An 18,535-nucleotide genomic window follows, 5' to 3' on the forward strand; every position below is an offset into this window, starting at 1 on the left:
CTCTCAGCCTCCCTTATGCCTATTGGCTGAAGCCGCTGCCCGTCCAATTCGACAATTTTAAATCTTTGCCTCGCCCCCCGACCCGCCTCCTCAACTTCGACGACATCTCCGTCAGTCATTGGACAAAGCCGGACCCGATTGGCCGGCTGTGATGTCACCCACCTCCCGCATCCTTGGTTCTGATTGGCTGTGCGGCTTGACGCTCACGCTAAGGGGGTGGGGGAAGTTAGAAAGGGGGCGGTGGAGGTGGAGGCCATTTTGGCTCCACGGTGAAAGTAAGAGAGAGTGAGGAAGAGGGCGCTGGAGTAAGGAGCGCCGGCCTCGCCTGGCCCCAGCGCTTCGACCCTCTCCTTTCTCTCTCCGCCCCAGTATCCCCCACTCTCGCCATGTCTGACGCGCCCGCCGGCGACGGCCGCTCTGACGAGACCGGCGACGAGAAACAGGTGAGGGCGGGGAGGGGAACGCGGCGACAGAGAACGCGAGCGCTGGGTCCCCGCTTGTTTGTGCGGGATTCATGATTGGTTGTTCGGCTCGCCACTCCGCTCGAAACTGTCCTTGGATTGGCTGCTTTCCAGTCACGCTAGGTGCTGATTGGCTGGCGCCTTTGGACGGGTGGGCCTTTCCGGTGTTTAGGACCGTTGAGAACATAGAGACTAGGAGGGAGAAGGCTAGACTCACACCCTCCTCTCTCTGAAGCCGAACTTCCGGTGTGCAAGTGGGGAGCCAAAGCCACGTGATTCTTTATGGATTCACCATAGTGGCGCTCTTCCTACCCTCGACGGCTCTGTGGCGCGACACCCGGCTGTGCCTTGCGCTGCAAAGCGAAGAGTGGAAAAACCATTAGACCAAGAGTGCTGTTGAGGACTGTGATGGTGGTGACTCTATGGTTGGTTTCCTCAAAAGGGCATTGAATGTTTGCGGGGGGTGGGTGGGAGGGGATGAAGGAGTCTTCAGTTGAGGATTCTGGGATATTGAGGGTCCTTTGGAATGGGAAAGGATCCTGAATTGGGACTCCTCAGTGGTGTAAGCAGACAGAGCCTGGGAGATGGTGCAAATCTGAAATAAGAATTTATTATCGTGATAATAAGAGTTTTTGGATGGGAGGTGGTGGAAAGTGTACAAGTCTCTTTGGTGGCTTTATATTTCAATTTGTATTCTACTCTGTTGCATTTAATAATATTGCCAAAAGTTTGTGCCAGAAAAGAACTGTGATCAAATTTATATTTTCTCTTTACTTTTGGGTGGGGAGAGGCGTGTGTGTGACAGATCCATCTGTGAACACTCTGGTCCCCATTTGAGTTCCCTGTGCTGATGAGCTCACTTCTGTTCACTTCGCCTGCCTCTTGCATTGGTGGCTTATCTTGCAGACTGGCTACCCTTGTATTTATGCCTTGGTTGTCTGAACTCACAGTTCTGTACTTGCTAGGGATAAAAAGGGAGCTGTGAAGGGGAAAGAGATGCTCTTACCATGAATTCCTGCTTTGGCTGATTGAATTGTTTTGCATTGTGGAGTTAAGTGCAGCCTTCCTAACTAGAGAGTTACTAGCCCATAATCTTAGTAGCCTACCTTGATAATTCATACTTACACAAGTCATGTATGAAACGTGGGCGACCTAAAAGGAAAAGCTTCCTTTTGATTCCCAAAAGCTTCCCTCTCTGTTCTCCTGAAAGTGACTCCTAATTCCTCGCAGACGACTAGATTCTTTGCAGTATAAGTAATGAAGAACCCACACTACATCATGGTCTGTAGTAATTTCCTTGCATGTAGACTTTCCAGGGAGCGAAGTGGATCTTGTCTGAAATTATCTCCTGCTTACTGTAGTCCCTTGCTAAAATGATCAATCCTGGGCTTTTTATCTTATCTTCACTACAGATTATATTGCTTTTATGCTGATTTTATTGCCAGTTTCTTCTCCCAAAGAATCCTGGGAACTGTAGATTGGTGGGCAATGCTGAGAATTCTCTGGTAGGGATTTCAGATGTCCCACAGAGAGCTGTGGTTCCCTATGACGAAAGAATGACTGTTAAACCATTCAAACTAGTGCTTACTGAAAGCCAGGGGATTATCCTGTCGTCCTTGTATCCAGCTGGCTGGTAGTGACAGACCTTCTTGCTGGGAATTTCTGCTATGACCGATCAAACTTATGGTGACCATTGTGGGAGAAGATCCACGCTGCCACTAACCGTTGGAAGTCAAAATGGGGGGGAATGCAGCACTATTAGCTGCTGTGCTGGTGGTAGAACCAACTCCATCCTTTTGAAGAGATGGGACTCCTAAGAGCTAGCCAATAATTTATGGGAGCATTGTTGGGCCTTTCCATTTTTAATAGTGCTGTGACTAGTCCAGGGAAGGGCCTGTCAGGGTGGCACCTTTTGTTTTTCTGGGTCAGAAGTTCTCATTTGCCCTCAGGATCTGCTTGCAGAGGCAGTTTGGCAGCCTGTTCTCACTAGGGTGTTGGTTTTGACAGGACCGTAGACACCTTTGACAGGCGCAGACCTGAACAGCCATCTTAGCCAAGATGGGAAGTGTTTCTCTCAACATTTTATGGAATTAGTATATTTGTATCCCACCCCAAACTTGCATCTCTCATACTTGCAACAAATATGAACACGTGATGCTGCCTTCTACTGAGTCAGATCCTTGATCTGTCTAGCCCAGCATTGCTTACTCTGACTGGCAGTGGCTCTCCAATGTCTCAGACATTGGACTTTCCTAGCAATGCTGCCAGGCCAGGGTTTGAACCTGGGCATTGCAGAGTGTCGGACAGATGTCCTTAGGGCCCTTCAGTGGCTTGCCTCTGCTGGAAACAGAATGCTGGGACCACAGGCTGAAAGGAGAAGCTTGAGCCATGGATGCCCGAACTTGTCTCTGGTGAAGGTCAGGGCAGAGGTAGGTAGCCCCTTTGAGGGTTTCCTCTGCCTCTGGCCTCTTTTCCTCATGCTGGGTGGGAGAGCTGTTTCCCTCCATGCTTTCCAACAGCGATCCCTGTAGTGGATCTTGCTGACCACAGCTTTGGTCATCCCCAGCTTGGGTATTACGAGAGTTCCTGTGACAGGGAGCGCTCCTGGCAAATTGGGGCCCCTGCATCCCAAGCCAGGCCGTGGTCAGAGCTGGAAGGGGTAGCACCTGAGGGGGCACATCAAGCCTGGCTTACTCCTGGCCCCAAATCGGCCGCTCAGAACAAACATCTCTGCCAAGCTTGGACTTGCTCGGTTCAAGGACATGGGAAACACCAGTGGGGGCATCTAGCCTGGCAGTTGCAGGAGAGATGATGTCTCTGCTCTGGGAAAGGTGCCGACACGGGAAACCAAGTGGGTCAGGAGGCTGGAGTGCCTTTCCCTTGGCGGGGGAGGATGGGGTAAATGGAGGTCTCCCCTACTAACTGAGCAAAGCGGCACCTTTTAAAAGTGGTGGTTCTCTTTATTGAGCCGGGGAGAGCAACTGGCCCTCTCCGTCCCCAGCACAGCATCCCTCCTGTGTCTGTTGCTGGTGTCTAGCTTAGGTTTCTTTTTTAGATTGTGATTTTTTTTTAAAAATAGATTTTTGAGATTTTTCTCTTTCTTCCACCGCACTACCCAACGAAATTGGCAGTAAATTCAGAACAGAAAAAAGTACCACTTCACACCCCCTTTGTGACAGGCTGTAACTCAGTGTCAGAGCACCTGCACGTATGCAGAGAGTCCCAGGTTCAATCCCTGGCAACATCTCCAGGTGGAGCTGGGAGAGACGCCTGCCCAAAACCTTGGAGAGCTGCTGCCAGTCAGAGTAGACAGCACTGAGCTAGATGGACCAGTGGTCTGACTCAGTATATGGCAGCTCTGATGGCAAATGCTTCCCTTTCTGGACTTCCTGGAGGCTGCTGGTGGGAATGGGATGCTGGACGGTTTAGTAGGACCACCCCTGCCCTTGACCTGATCTAGGTCTCCTTTGCAAGCTTGACACACGTAGTAGTTGCTGTCCAGAGAGCAGAATTGCTTATGAAGCATGTACGGTGCTGTGCTCTGTACAAAGGTTGGACAGACCGAGGCCTTACCTGGAGGCTTTGGAGCAGATGCTGTGTGGGGGTGCACATTCCCCAGTGCCCCCAAAGTGGAGGCCGGCCGTGATATGACGCCATTCTCTGTCATCCCACAGGATTCCTCCCCGTGAGCGTTTTCTCTCCTCTCCTTTTGCCTTGGTGTGTTTTTTCTGAGTCATCCCCTTTTTTTGGAACGCTGCCCACGGAGCTCATCTGCCTGACGATGTAACCACTGAAGTGATTCCCCCCCACCGCCCCCAGATGCATCATCATCTTTCTGCCTGCCTCCCAACTCTCAAAGCAAAGGGTTGTTCTGGCCAAGTGTTCAGCTCCAGGTGCAAATCCCACTCCACCCAGGCAAACCTCTGCATATTCATACATATTATCCTGCAAGGATATTTGCCGTAGGCTGGGCTCCTGTTGGCCTTTTGAAAATGTAAAGTTCTCTGCACCTGCCAAATCCTTATGTGGCCACACCGATGCAATATTGCCTGGGAGGTTGAGTTGCTCTTTTCCCTTGTCCGGGGGTTGACTCTTTGGTTCCTTCCTGTTCCCACTGTGAGGTCAGGGAGGAACACTCTTATCCTGCCCTTTAGTCAAATATGGGTCAGGTTTCTAGGGTGCTGCAATGGCATGCCTGCTTTATTTATTTATTTTTATTTATCCGTCATGCTTTATTTATTTATTTAGCTTATGTTTCCTCTCTGGGCGGTTAACAATAACATACAAACAATTAAAACAAATATAAAAGGTTAAAACAGTTTAACAATGTAAAAACGGTCTAAAATTAAAACCTACACATTTAAAAAGCTGAAAAAGCTTGCGTGAAGAGACCGCGTCTTCAGATATTTTTTTTAAAATAGTCAGAGATGGGGGGGATCGTTATCTCGGCAGGGAGCGCATTCCGCAAGCGAGAAGGCCCGTCTCCGTGTGGTCCCCTTGTAAGTTTCATAGTCACCTTGTGAGGGTTCCTAGCTCACTTGTTTGCCTAGAGAGGGCCTTCTGGTCTGTTGGCGGTAACACAGATCTCCATCGCCTATCTCAGTGTAAAATGTTGACCTCCCTCTTCCTTGAGTCAGCCAGGGCACTTCAGTAAGCACGGAATACTCTGTGTGTGTGTGTGTGTGTGTGTGTGTGTGTGTGTGTGTGTGTGTGAGAGAGAGAGAGCGCTATGTTAGATTGCACATGCGCATTAATGCACATCTGTAATTCTGTCCCAAAGCAGATAGCAATAGGGTGCTAAGAGGCCATTTCCCCACCACCATCCCCGCCACCCCTGGTGCCATCCGCTAAAGGATACTGGAACAATCTGGGATTGTCGGGGAAGGGCAGCTCGGTTGGCAGGGACAGTGCCCTCGGGCGTGCCACTCTGAAAATAGTCCTGGATGTTCCAAACAGCACTCATGACGGGACAAAAGGGCTTCTCTGGCTCCGAGGACCGGAATGGGCTTTCAGCCGTGGCTGAGAAAAGCTGAGGCTGCGTTTGTGTGTGCATCGGAGCACAGTCGTGCCTCACAGTCATGCTCACCGATATTGTAGAACGGGAAAAGGCGCAGAAGAGGGCAACCCAGATGATCAGGGGCCTGGAGCAGCGTCCTGATGAGGCTAGGCTACAGCATCTGGGGCTCTTTAGTCTGGAAAGGAGGCAACTAAGGAGAGATATGATAGAGGTGTATACAATTATGCATAGAGTAGAGAGAGTGGACAGAGAAATTTTTCTCCCTCTCTTACCACACTAGAATGAGGGGACATCCCATGAAATGGAAGGTTGGGAAGTTAGGACTGACGAGAAGTACTTTTTCACAAAATGCATAATCAACCTGTGGAATTCTCTGCCACAAGATGTGGTGACAGCCAGCAACCTGGAGGGCTTTAAGAGGGGTTTAGATAAATTCATGGAGGAGAGGTCTATCAGTGGCTAATAGTTGGAGGGCTAAAGGCCACCTCCAGCCTCAAAGGCAGGATGCCTCTGCGTACAAATTGCAGGGGAGTAAGAGCAGGAGAGAGGGCATGCCCTCAACTCCTGCCTGCGGCTTCCAGCGGCATCTGGTGGGCCACTGTGTGAAACAGGATGCTGGACTAGATGGGCCTCCATGGGCCTGATCCAGCAGGGCTGTTCCGATGTTCTTATGACCCCTTGACTTGGCAGAGCAAAGTGGATTCATTGGAGTGGTGTCGGGCAGGTGCAGGGGGGACTCCCCCCCTTTTTTTGGTCTTATATTGGCTTGACAGTCCTCCCCTCCTCAGACTTGCCCAGAGGCAGCGTTCCCTGCAACATTGGGATTTCCAGGTGGTGTTGACCGCAACTCCCATCACCCTCAGCTTGTGATGGCCTTTAGCTGGGAATTATGGGAGTTGTAGTTAACAGCGTTTGGCAATCCCAGTAACAGGGAATATGGCCTCTTCTGTTCATTCTCTTTATCCTCCCAAGGGCTCTGAGCTAGGTCAGGCTCAGATACAGATAGTGGCCCAGGGCTAGCCAGGGTGCATCACGGCGAGGCCAGCATTTGACCCCAGATCTCTCTGGTCTAAGTTGGATACCGTAGCCACTAGGCCACACTGCCTGTCCCCTTCTCTCCTCTCCTGATCCAGCAAGGGTGAGTGGACTGCATTCTTGCAAGCAGGCATGGCCACTGTTGGTCTAACAATGCCTTCCTCCAAACCATGGTTTGCAGTTGCCTAGAGACATGAGGAGGTGTGTGCTTGTGTGTGCACTCACACATTGCTTGATGTCCGCTCAGTTAATTTTAGATCCCGCTCAGGTTTAATCCGGAAGGGTCCCGCTCTGAATGCACGTGTGCGCACAGTGCCTTGATCCTGCCTGCCCCTGCACTTCTGTTAATGCGGATCCCTTGTAACCATGGTTACAAAACACGCCAAGCCATACTTTCCAGTGGGGGCTTATGAGGGAATTAATGCTTCGAGCTAACCTCTTTCTGCCGCTGAGCACCGGCAGATCACTTTGCTGGTGTGCATTTGGTTCTAGATGCCTTCTGTGCCTTTTCTTCCAGGATACGCAGGAGAAGGAAGCAGTTGTCCCCGAGAGAGCCGAAGAGGCGAAGCTAAAAGCCAAATACCCGAACCTGGGACTCCAGAAGCCCGGCGGTTCTGACTTCTTAATGAAAAGACTCCAGAAAGGGGTACGTGCCCAGAGGCTGCTTTCTGAAATGGAGAGTCCTGCAGCTAAGGATCTGGCTGGGAGGAGAATTCGGGTGGGGGCAGAAGTGGCATCGACCGGAGAACCTGGTGGTTTGTGCTTCCGCGGGGTGTCTAATAGACAACCATTTCTAGTATCTGCGGATATGATCGGGTTAAAACCCATGTTCTCTGTGGTTCCTAGCGGGCCAGAAGTGACTGCCCTCCACTTCCGCCCTCCATTTTTTTCTAAAAGAAGAAAATTGTGTCTCGTTTCTTGACAAAATCAGTTTTCTGTGGCATTTCTTCCTTTGGGGGCCGTTCCTGGGCGCATGGGGGACCCGCAGAGCATGCCACAGTACGTTCTGAGCCTACTTTTGCCTTTAAAAAAAAATTCCCCTCCACCCTGGAATCAAAACCCCTTTTCCCCACAGCTGTGATGCCTTGTTACTCGCAGTAGTAGACGAGGGATGGAACCCTTGTGACTAACAAGGTTCTCCTGTATTAGCGGTGATAACCAGAAACACAGACTTCCAAGTACTGGGTGCTGAGCACGAAGCGGGAAGGGAAAGGCCCGTATTTGGCCTGTGTGAGCTTGTGGGGCATCCACTGAGTGACTGTCAGAAGACCGAATGCTGAGCTTTCTGGCTCCATTGGCCTAATCCAGGGCTACTCCACTTTGGCCCTCCAGCAGTTTTTGGAATACAGCTCCCAGCATCCCCAGCCACAGTGACGAATAGTCAGGGATGATGGGAGTTGCAGACCAACATCTGCAGCAGGGTCGAAGTTGGGGAGTCCTGGTCTAATCTAGCCCCCATTACGTCAAGGATGTATGAAGAGCCAAGCTGGATCAGCCCAATGCTCAGTCTAGTCAAGCAACCGGATTCTCTTGGGGAATCTCGCAGCCAGGTCATGAATAGGAATCGTCGTCCTGTTGTTTTGTCCTCGCCACCTGGTACTCTGAGGTAGACTGCCCCTGAATATGGAGGCTCCATTTAACTGTGATGGCTACTGGCTTTTGATAGACCCCATCCTCCCTAACCTTATGGGGATGTTGATGTGAAAGTAAAGGCCTGTCTAGTCCAGCATGCCACAGTGGCCAACTGCGTGCCCCTGCTAACTTGGCAAAGAGGCACCTTTTAACGTGGTGATTCTCTTTATTTAACAAGAGGAGAGTAACTGGCCCTATCCACCCCCAGCACAGGAACTCCAGTGACTGCTGCTGGTTTCTATCTTGTGTTTCTTTTAGGTTGTGAGCCATTTGGGGACAGGGATCCATCTTATTTATTTGTTATTTCTCTGGTGTAAACCGCCCTGAGCCGTTTTTGGAAGGGCAGTATAGAAATTGAATAAATAAATAAAAACAACATTGACAATAAAATTCAGCCATCCCATGTCCTTGGGAAGGACTCGATGTCTGGATGGATAAATAAATAAATAAAGGTAGGCTACTTCTGAACATGGAAGTTCCATTCAGAATGTACGTACAGCTGCCATAGACTATTAATCCGTCTGGCACAGTATGCTTTACGCCAACCAGCAGTCCTCTCCCCAGGCGTCCCAGCCCTTCTTGGTGTGATGCCAGGGATTGAACCTGGGACCTTCTGCCTACAGAGTGCGTGCTCCACCCTTTAGATCCATCCCTGGCAGACTGCTCCATGAATTTGTCGAATCTCCTCTTCAAGGCATCTAAGGTGTGTCCGTGCGCCGTAGGGCACAGCTCAGTGGAAAGGCCTCCTGCTCACGCCCCATTGAAATGGGTGGGGCTGCTGCTTCTTTTTAAAGCAACCATCAAGGATAAAGGGTTGCGCCCTTATAGTGTTGGGGGAACATCCATTCCATCCTCGCACTGACGCCCTGGGCCTTACTTTTCTTTGCTTCACCCCAGATCTGGCAAGGCTGCCTTTCCTCTTTCCCCTGTGACTGCCTCTACCTCTTCCTCAAACCTGGGCAGTGTTCTCTCTCGCTGTTTTCCTCTGTGTGCAGGATGAGTTTTGTTCTGGGCGGCAGGGTCAAGGTAATGTGCGCGAAAAAAGGCATCCAGAGTGGGGCCTTCCTGGTTCAGCCCGAGCAGGATCTAAAAGCTGACTGAGTGGACATCCACAATTTTGTGAGCGCACACCTGCGCATGCCTTAGAAAGGCCCCTGACCCTGTGGTCCTCCGCTGCGGCTGGCCTGGAACGCCCATCACCCTCTGCCGAGTGGCCCCTTGTGCTGGGGGCTGATGGGAGTTGTAGGCCAATGGCGGCTGGTGGGCCGTGGTTTGAGAGCCCTGCCCTAGAGGCTGCTTTTGCCCCCTGACAGCCTCCTGGTTGTGGCAGCAACCCCAATAAGTAATAGTTCTGCTGATCTTGCGAGCAAGAGGATCATTCATGAAGGGAGCGGGGTGGAAAAATCACGGGACTGTTGCCAGCCAGTTTCACACATGTCCCTGGATGCTTTGAGGTGGTTGTGACGGGCTCTTTCTGATCCTCACTCCCTATGGTTGCAAAGTTACATCATTTTTAGAAAAGGAAAAGGAAAGGTATATATGGAGGGCTAGACAGGAGCCCCATAGCCAGTGTTGCCTGTAACAGGGATTCCCAAATGTTGTTGACTACAATGCCCATAATCCCCAGCCAGAGACCGTTGCAGCTGGGGATTATGGGAGTGGTAGTTGACAACCTTGGAATCCTTGTTCCAGGGAACATTGGCTGGTGCCTCGAAATTTAACCCTGGCATCTTGACTAGAATATTGAGCGGTAGAGATATTTAATAAAATCTTTATTTGTCCCAGGCAGCCCTGTTTCTGTTCTAAATACATTGTTATTACTATTATTACATTTATATCCCACTCTCCCTCCAAAGAGCCCAGAGCCTATTACATGCTTAAGTTTCTCCTCACAACAACCCTGTGAAGTAGGTGAGGCTAAGAGAGAAGTGACTGGCCCAGAGTCACCCAGCAAGTCTCATGTGGCTGAATGGGGATTTGAACTCGGGTCTCCAGCACTCTAACCGCTACACCACGCTGGCTCCATTACTTGTAAAGAGAATAAAAAGAAGCCCATTGACGTTCCTCCTCCACAATGTCCATCGCTGAGTTCATTATTTTTGTCCATTGTCCAGCTCCTAAATTGTTGGGTTGGCTCCTAGATCCAGAGAGAATTTGCCAAGGCCTGAGCGATGTGTGTGTGCAGATCTTGATGGGCCACGTGGTGCCTCTTCTTGGGCTGAATGTGGCCAGCGTCTGCCTGTTGCCCACCTCTCAGCTAAATCTAAACTTTTGGTGGGTGTATTTCTCCTCTCCCTTGCAGCAAAAGTACTTCGACTCCGGGGACTACAACATGGCCAAAGCAAAGATCAAGAATAAGCAGCTGCCAGCCGCGGGACCCGACAAGAACCTTGTGACGGGCGATCACATCCCGACACCGCAGGATCTGCCTCAGAGGAAATCCTCCCTTGTCACCAGCAAGCTGGCAGGGTAGCCTGCACAATCCTGGCAGGTGCCTCTCCTTCTCCTCCTCCTCCTTTCCCCGCTCCCCTGGTTTGGTTTGGTGATATATAATTTTTTTTTGGCGTCCAACCAATTGAACTTTGCTGTATCATTGGACTGGGACTTGCAGGACTCTCATAGCCTTTGGAAATATTTATCGTAATCCAACCCAGAAGCCGAGACACTTGGACGCCTTTGTGGTTCTGATTTGCATCTTCTTGCAATGGCCCCAGCCTCTCTGTGTGTGTGTGTGTGTGGACCCTTCCGGGTCAACACTTGCTTCCTTAGCTTGCCTGTGGGGGCTCGCTTGCATTCTGTGTCTTCGGCCATGATGGCGCCTTCCCGCTGCTTTTCTCTTCGGAGCTGGGGAAGACCAGAGAACGAGGAATCCCGCAAGCTTGGCGTTTGTTCAGAGCTGGCAGACAGACTGCGCCGTTCAGTGCTGTTCAAAGGGAGCCGGAGAACACACTCACATTAGCTTGACGATATACTGAGCATTTCTCAAACGCTTTTGCGTGTACGCAGCGCTTCGCATCCATGGCCGTAATCCCAACCCTGCGAGGTAGGGCAGTATTGGTATCCTCTGTATTCCGAGGCAGGGAGTGGAGGCTGAGAAAGAGGGGACTCCCTTAAGGGCCACTTCGTCAGCTTGTGATTCGAACGGGGCACTTTGCGTTTGGAGCTCACTGCACCAGCTCTTAGAAGAGCCCTCGAGGCAGGCCAAGAATTTCACTTCCTACTTCCAACCCAGCCATACGCCTCCAGAATGCTCACAAGCGAGGTGCGAAGGCAAGCACTGCCCCTATTCTCTGACCCCAGCAGCCGGTACTCAGTTATACTGCCTCTGAACATGGAGGTTCTGTTTTGCTGTCTTGGCCGATGGCTGCCGCTAGGTCCTGTCCTTTGTGAAGCTGCTTTTGAAATCCACTCAGCCGGCCACACCGAGATGCAGTGATTTTTCGAGCACGAGTGAATTGGTTGCTGCTTTAGGCTAGTGAGGCCTCGGTCAGCACTTTTTGGGGTTGGGTGACGCTTGTTCCTCTTGGCCAAATTTAGAAATTGCTGAGGAAGGCCAGGGTGTGGCTGTGATTTGCACCTGCCCTAGCCCTTCTGCACATCTCCCCAGGGAGAGCTGCATCCTACTCTGAAGGCTACCCGGTTTCTCTACTGCCCACATAGCTATTAAGACCTGGGTGTGAAGGTGGGTTCCACTCTCACTTTGGCTGGGCCAGGCACCTGCCACCGTCATGCAGTGAAACAGCAAGCTCCAGAGGATGCATGATTCTGATCAAACACCTTCATTGGATTGACTTGGCTATTAAGAGTGTGCGAGCTTTAGGGCTTCATAGGGCTCTTCAGCAAGGTCCAGCAGCTGGCAAGCTCCTCCCCCCTGCCCAGTTGGTGGTTTCCCTGAGGGCCCCTTTTGACAAGGACATGGGCTGGTGGTGCACCGAAGCCCCACGCTTCTCCTGAACTGTCTGGCTGCCCGATCTTCTTGCTCCAGCTGCTGCTCAAGCGCGGCCATTGTTTGCCTCTGGGGTTGGCAGTTTCGGGGGCCAGGTGGAGTCTTGGCTGGGGGAACGGTTGTCGTTAGAGGGGTGCCAGTTTCTGGCTCCTGTCCCACACTGGTCTAAAATGGTCAGTTCCACTTCCCAGGCAGCTTTTGTTGCAGCCGAGGGGAGGGACCAGAGTGCGGGACTGTGCGACTCCTGTCTTGCAGCGGGTGGGGCGGGTGTGAAATAAAAGTGTGTGCCAAGGAAAGCAGAGCTCTGCAATCTGGATAGATCATGTCGCCTGCAGGCCTGCGCAAATCTGTGCTGCTCTTCAGCACTTTCTGGTTTATAGAGGAGCAATGCAGGTCGCTGGAACCATTACAAAAACGCTCCCATCACCTGGCTTTTGAGACTGCCGCAAAATCTTGCCCACATCCTTTGAAGTTTGTGCTCGAAGCCTTTAGGACCCAAAACATGATTTTAACTGGAAGCTGAGATTCCCAGGATGTTGAGTTCTGCGACCTTTACTTATCCCACATACAGAATTGTGGGTTACGTGCGGCCCTGTTTGTGGGCCTTAAAAGGTTTCCTTTTCTGGAGGAGAGATTTTAATTTTTATTGGGGCTTTTTCACCATTGTTTACAAATATTTATATATATATATATATACCTCCAGTGCAGCCAGATCATAAATAAAAGGAAGAACGCCCCTTATGCTGAAGGAAAGCAAGTTGGGGTCCTGCTTGAGGAGTAAGAATTTGTAAGATCATTGCTGTTAGTATAATCAGACCCTTCAGATCTGTGGGGCAGGGTAGCTGCATTACACAGTCTTTAAGGGCATGTGAGATCCCAGAGGGCAAACCCAGATTCTTTCCCAGATTCATTTCTGGGTCCTTTCATTTGAGGAGTTGCTCCCATCACATGCTTCTTGCACGTGGCCATGCGCACTGCGTCAGATGTCTCCCCCCCCCCCCCAAATCTGGTATGGCTGGGCACAGCCACCGCATGGGAAGAAGCCCCTGGTTCCTCACACCCTCTCCAGCACTTCCTGGATTTCCAAATGAACAAAATTGTAGTGCCTTAACTGGGGTGGAATAGCGCCCAAGTTTAATACCTTAAACTTCTGACCTTCGGGCACAGATTGACACCATAGGCCCCGGACGGAATCTCTTTTCCCTTGTCTGTCGCCTGCCCTCGGGCTTGCCCAGCTAGATTTAATAGCTGCTGTGATATATGTTCTGGGATCCTGTCTCTGGGAGACGGTTCGTGTGAAGCTGTCTGCTGAGTCAGACCCTTGAGCCGTCTAGCTCATAGCATTCCCAGTGACCGACGGGGACTTTGCAGTTGATCTTTCCTGGCCCTCACTGGAGATGTTGCCAGGGGTGGGGGTGGGGGCTTTTGCCTGCAAATCAAGTGGTTTTCCCCCTGCTGAGCTTCAGCGTCTGGGATGTGGAGACCTGAGGCCAGTTTGTAAGGACGTTGGGAGCACTATCCTGCAGAGCTTTGGCCCAGCCAAGCTTTTACTCCAAGACCGCACAGAGGAGGCATGGAAAAGGTTGCCTCCGACTAGCAAGTTGCCTGCCCCCTAGCCGTAGGCATAGATTTGATATGGCGGCGCTCATGACTAGCAGGGCAGAGCTGCTGAGCAGCTCCAGGACTGGGGGGTGATCAGGGCTTGTCAGAGGGGCTTTGCCCCCTCGAGTCTCCGAAAGCTTGCCAGACGGCGAGCTCTGTAGGAGGCGGAGCTCCTGTCCAAATGGCCACCTTCTGGAAGCAAGAGGCGGCTTCTTGGACAGCCATAGGTAGGAAGGAAAGGTGGCGCATTGGTTTTTCAGGTGAATCGAGAAATGCTCTGCCCCTCTTGCGGTTTTGCTAGACGTGCTGTGTTTCTTGTAAACATTAAAAGGATTGGCGAGGTTTTTAAAAGCCACGCTTTTCGGGTGGCCCTCCTCCTTGTCCCACTCCTGCGCTTCCGCAGCTTCCTCGCAGCTTCCCCAGCTGCACAAAACTGCCACTCAATTTGGCCGGGAAAGATCACAGGGTCGATCTGAGGGTGCTCAGCCCGCGGCCTGCTTTTCGTGAGGCCCGTCTCCTAGAGGAAAGCAGGCCTACCTTTCCCGGGAGTGCGCCCCGCACCCCTGCCATAGAGACGTCCACTCGCAGCGATGTGCTTGCGGAGCCCGGAGAGCTTTTTAAAAAGGGGAAAGTTTAACTGAGCAGTGCCAGTCTGCTGCAATGCCAGCTTGGAGAGGGGGAAGCATCGGGTGGGGTGGAGCAAATGAGTGGCAAAGCAAAAATAGATGGCTGGAATCCGCTCGTTCCTCTCTGGCCTCCCCCTCCTTCCTCTGTGGTTCGGCTGTCTTCTGTCGCCGTCCTGGGAAAGGACACATCACGTCTGAGAGCAGCCGGCAGCCTGTCAAAATGACAATCGCCATCCGTGAATGCTGCCAGCCAGCAGGGGCCAGGGTTGTCTTTCCAGTCCTGGCTAAATGTGCCGGCAGGTAGACTGCATTGGCCCGGGAGTCCCCGTGGGGGTCTTCATACCTTGGCCTGTGCTCACATCCAGAGTGGAGGAGCTTGGGCCTGGGAGTTAAAGCAGCCCATCTCCCCTGCCTGCGTTAACTTTTGGGACGACGTCTTGGTCAACCTGGCAACCTAGCAGGCTTCTTCGAGGCGGGGAGGTGAAACCGACGCTAGGGTCGAGGCGGGGAGCTGCCTCCACTGCTACCTGACTTCCGCTTGGCATTGCTGTGCATACACGCCAATTAAGTTGGTACTTGCAGAAAGGACAAGGGTGCGCATCCATCCTTTGGGCCTGAAAGTGGCCCGGCCTAGAGCAAGCCACATTGAGAAGTGCAGCTGGCAAGGTCTCCTTCCTGGACTTCTGTGCAAGGCGGTCAGCGGGGTGAACTTGCATTGCCGCTTCCGTTGCTGGAGTCCCGAGGCAAGTGTTTAATTTGTAATCATGTGGAAGCCGTTCTGGCTGTTCATCGTCTCAAGGAGGTGGGCTGGCTGGGGCTGGCAGCACCTCTCACTTTGTAAATGGGCAACACCGTGCTTGGGGGTGCGTGCTCGCTCGCTCGCTCTCTCTCTCTCTCTCTTTCCACGCGTCCCACCTAACTTCCGATGCGGGACGGTGCGGGGAGCAGTTCTTCAGTCTTGTATCGTCTCTGCAACCATCCTGCTGTTTGTGCCAGCCATACTGTAAATAGATATGAATCATATATATAAATATATATATATATATATATAATTTTGTACCTCATCTTCATCTATCTCCTAGTGTTTGCTTTTTTCTAAAAAAAAAAAAAAAATGCACACGCACACACAAAACCCCACGCAGCCTTTCTGCGCTGCGCCATTCACACGTGTCGCCTCTTTCATTCGGTCCTTGAGGCAGCCAAGCCCGATACTCAAGCCGCTCAGCAGCGGGGAAATGGTGTGTGCGGGTCCTGCGACTTGTGCCGGGCCAGTAATGAGTGGCGATCTAGAAAGGTGGAGGAAGAGGGTTTGATGAGAAACTGTGAGAGTGGTGACTTTTGGAAATAAAGTTGACCCTTGTCACGACCTCTACATTTGCCATTTTCTCTGTTACCTCCCGAAGAACCTCAAACCCAGTTTTGTCCACATGCGTCTCACAACTCCCGGTTTCAAATCAGGGTGTTAGCTGTAACATTTATTTACTTCTCTTCCACAGTGTTTCCTCCAAGACGTGTGCACAGGTGCGCGCTCACATGCTTTTTGATGTCTGCTCAGTTAATTTTTGATCCCACTCGGTCTGAATCAAGAAGGCCCCACTCTGAATTTACACATACACACAGCCTTGATACTGCTGCCCAGAACACAAGTCATTCTGCACACAGGTGAAAAGAATTAGAACATTGCTTTTCAATAGCATCTGTTATGTGGTTCTGTTAACCTCAGATGTCTTCCCATGCTGAGAATGTTCTAGCTGCCCCCATGTATCTCTTCATAGGAACCGAGGAAGCTGCCGTATACTGAGTCAGACCCTTGGTCCATCTAGCTCAGTATTGTCTACCCAGACTGGCAGTGGCTTCTCCAAGGCTGCAGGCAGGAATCTCTCTCAGCCCTATCTTGGAGACGCTGCCAGGGAGGGAACTTGGAACCTAGATGCTCTTCCCAGAGCGGCTCCATCCCCTAAAGGGAAGATCTTCCAGTGCTCACACATCAGGTCTCCCATTCATAAGCAACCAGGGTGGACCCTGCTTAGCTAAGGGGACAAGTCATGCTTGCTACTACAAGACTGGCTCTTCTCTCCGTTGAGGCAGAAGGGCAAAGATGAGTTTTGCCCTTTTAAAAAAAAAAGTTAATATTTGCAGAATACAGTCGGGCATTGAGTGACCTCAAACTACAGAACCTACTGTGCAACATCATAGAGCAAAAAAGAAAGAGGTTTCTACAGGCAAAAAGAAATACTTCAGGCTAAAACGGTTTCTCTTCACGAGGGGGAGAGGGGTGGCTCAGGGGCTACGGTCCCTAAAGGGCCCTCCTCAATGCATGGGGTTCGGCTGGACCTTGTTCCTCTCCCTCCAGGGACTCCTCCTAGGAGTCTGAGTCCAGCCATAGCCCTGAGAGCCTTGACGGCCTGCAGAACTGCACCTCGCTGTCCAAAACCTCCTTCCAGCCCTCTGGCGAGCAGCAGACGACCCTGTGGCAGGAACCGAGCACAAGAACGCTCCATCCCACAACACCTCACCATTCCCTGTGCTGCAGGGTCACTCCTCGAGTGTTGCTGGCTGGCTTGAACTGGGCAGAGGAGCAATGCTGGGTCTGGCCAGAGGCTCATGTGGCCCAACATCCCGTTGCCCACAGTGGCCAGATGGATGCTCCGCATAGCCTGAAGGCAGCAGCCCTCCCCCAGTTATATGTCCCCAGTGTCTAGAACTCCGATAGATTGCCTCTGCACATGGAGGTTCTTTTTGCCTATTTTGGCTGGTGTGCTGTCAAGTCGATTTTGATTCCTGGTGCCCACAGAGCCCTGCGGTTTTCTTTGGTGGAATACAGGATGGGTTTAACATTGCCTCCTTTCAGGATCTTCCTATATCGCTGCTGCCCGATGTAGGTGCTTCCCATAGTCTGGAAGACATCCCAGCGGGGATTCGAACCAGTGACCTTCTGCTTGTTAGTCAAGCATTTCCCCGCTGTGCGACTCAAGGTCACTATTTTGCCCTTGGTCTCTCTGCCACAGATTTTTCTCATCCCTCTTTAAAGCCATCCAAGCTAGTGGCCAGCACACCTGGCAATGCATTTCATAATGTATGCATTTGCTTTTATCTGTCCTGAATCCTTTTAATTTCACCGAATGAACTCCCACCTTCTAGTGTTATCAGAGATGGCGGCAAACACCCTGCTCCAGTTCCTGCACGTATAATTTTATAAAACCCGGATCATCTCTCGCCTCATGTTTTCTAAACTGGAGAAGCCCCAAACCCTTTTGCCTTTCCACGCAGAGAAGGCACTCTGCTTCCCTGAGCATTTTGCCCACCTTTTCCAATCCTTGCTCATTTCCTAATCGAGTTGGCACAATCACTTCAGGATTCGAATTGTGGCCTCCCTCCCTGCATATGATAGCCAACCTCTCGTTGCAGGTATCTGTGCTGCTGCTTCAGTTCACTCTAAATGAACTGTCCTGCATTTTACTCTCTAAAAGCACAAGGGCAGCATCATTCGCCTGGGTGAGCCCAACTTTTCCTAATGGCGAAGATCCCCCTGAAAGCCAAGAGAGTGGCTGTAATTCTCCTTGTGGCCAGCAGGTGCCGGAAGAGGCTTCCCCAGTTCAGAGGAGGAAGTGCGCGTCAGCTGGACTCTACCCTGCATTTTCAAACCCTGAGGTCATCGAGTTCCGTCTGCCTGAAGTGTGGGAATGGTCCGCGGGGGTGTACGGGTGCGTGCAAAGCATCATGGGCCAAGTTCTGAGCCAAGTGATCCTGAGCCAAGTTCTCTTGTTTACCCTCTGGGATGGGATGGAAGCGAAAGTGGAAACCGCCTTTTGGGTCTCCCCATTTCTACCATTGCTTTTTGAAAGCAGAAAGGGAAGATGGAAATGTTAGCCTCCTCCTCCTCTAGAGGTGTCTTGTTCAGGCCTGGAGAAATGCAAGCCACTTAAAGTCTCTTGCGTCACGATGGCACCGACTTCCCTGGTGACACACCACAGATGCCCTCACACGTCAGCTGAAGATTTAGGGCAGGCTGGCTCAACTGACTTGGCCGCCCCCAGCGGTTTTTGGACTACAACTCCCATAATCCCCAGCCACCATGACCAAGAGCCAGGAATTGTGGGAGTTGTAGGCCAACATCTGCAGGAGGGCCAAAGTTGATGAGCAGCCCTGTTCTTAGAAGTGTGCTGTGTCCCCCATTGGGGCCTGGAACAGGGGCGACCCTATGGTTTTTGGCACC

At 51.5% G+C, this 18,535-nt stretch overlaps 1 protein-coding gene across 2 annotated transcripts; it reads left to right on the forward strand.

Annotated features, from left to right (window-relative positions):
- Positions 1–214: 214 nt before the first annotated feature.
- On the forward strand, positions 215–15,685 carry ENSA (endosulfine alpha). 2 transcript variants are annotated; one of them, XM_053278209.1, is made up of 3 exons: positions 215–443; positions 7,031–7,159; positions 10,448–15,685. In XM_053278209.1, exons 1-3 carry the CDS (start codon positions 387–389, stop codon positions 10,616–10,618), a joined length of 357 nt encoding a protein of 118 aa, XP_053134184.1. In that variant the 5' UTR covers positions 215–386; the 3' UTR covers positions 10,619–15,685. The 2 variants fall into 2 exon arrangements, with proteins under 2 accessions (XP_053134184.1, XP_053134185.1); XM_053278210.1 differs by lacking the exon at positions 215–443 and adding an exon at positions 694–886.
- Positions 15,686–18,535: the final 2,850 nt, after the last annotated feature.

The sequence above is a fragment of the Hemicordylus capensis genome, chromosome 14 (assembly GCF_027244095.1).
Source record: "Hemicordylus capensis ecotype Gifberg chromosome 14, rHemCap1.1.pri, whole genome shotgun sequence".
Taxonomy (NCBI): domain Eukaryota; kingdom Metazoa; phylum Chordata; class Lepidosauria; order Squamata; family Cordylidae; genus Hemicordylus; species Hemicordylus capensis.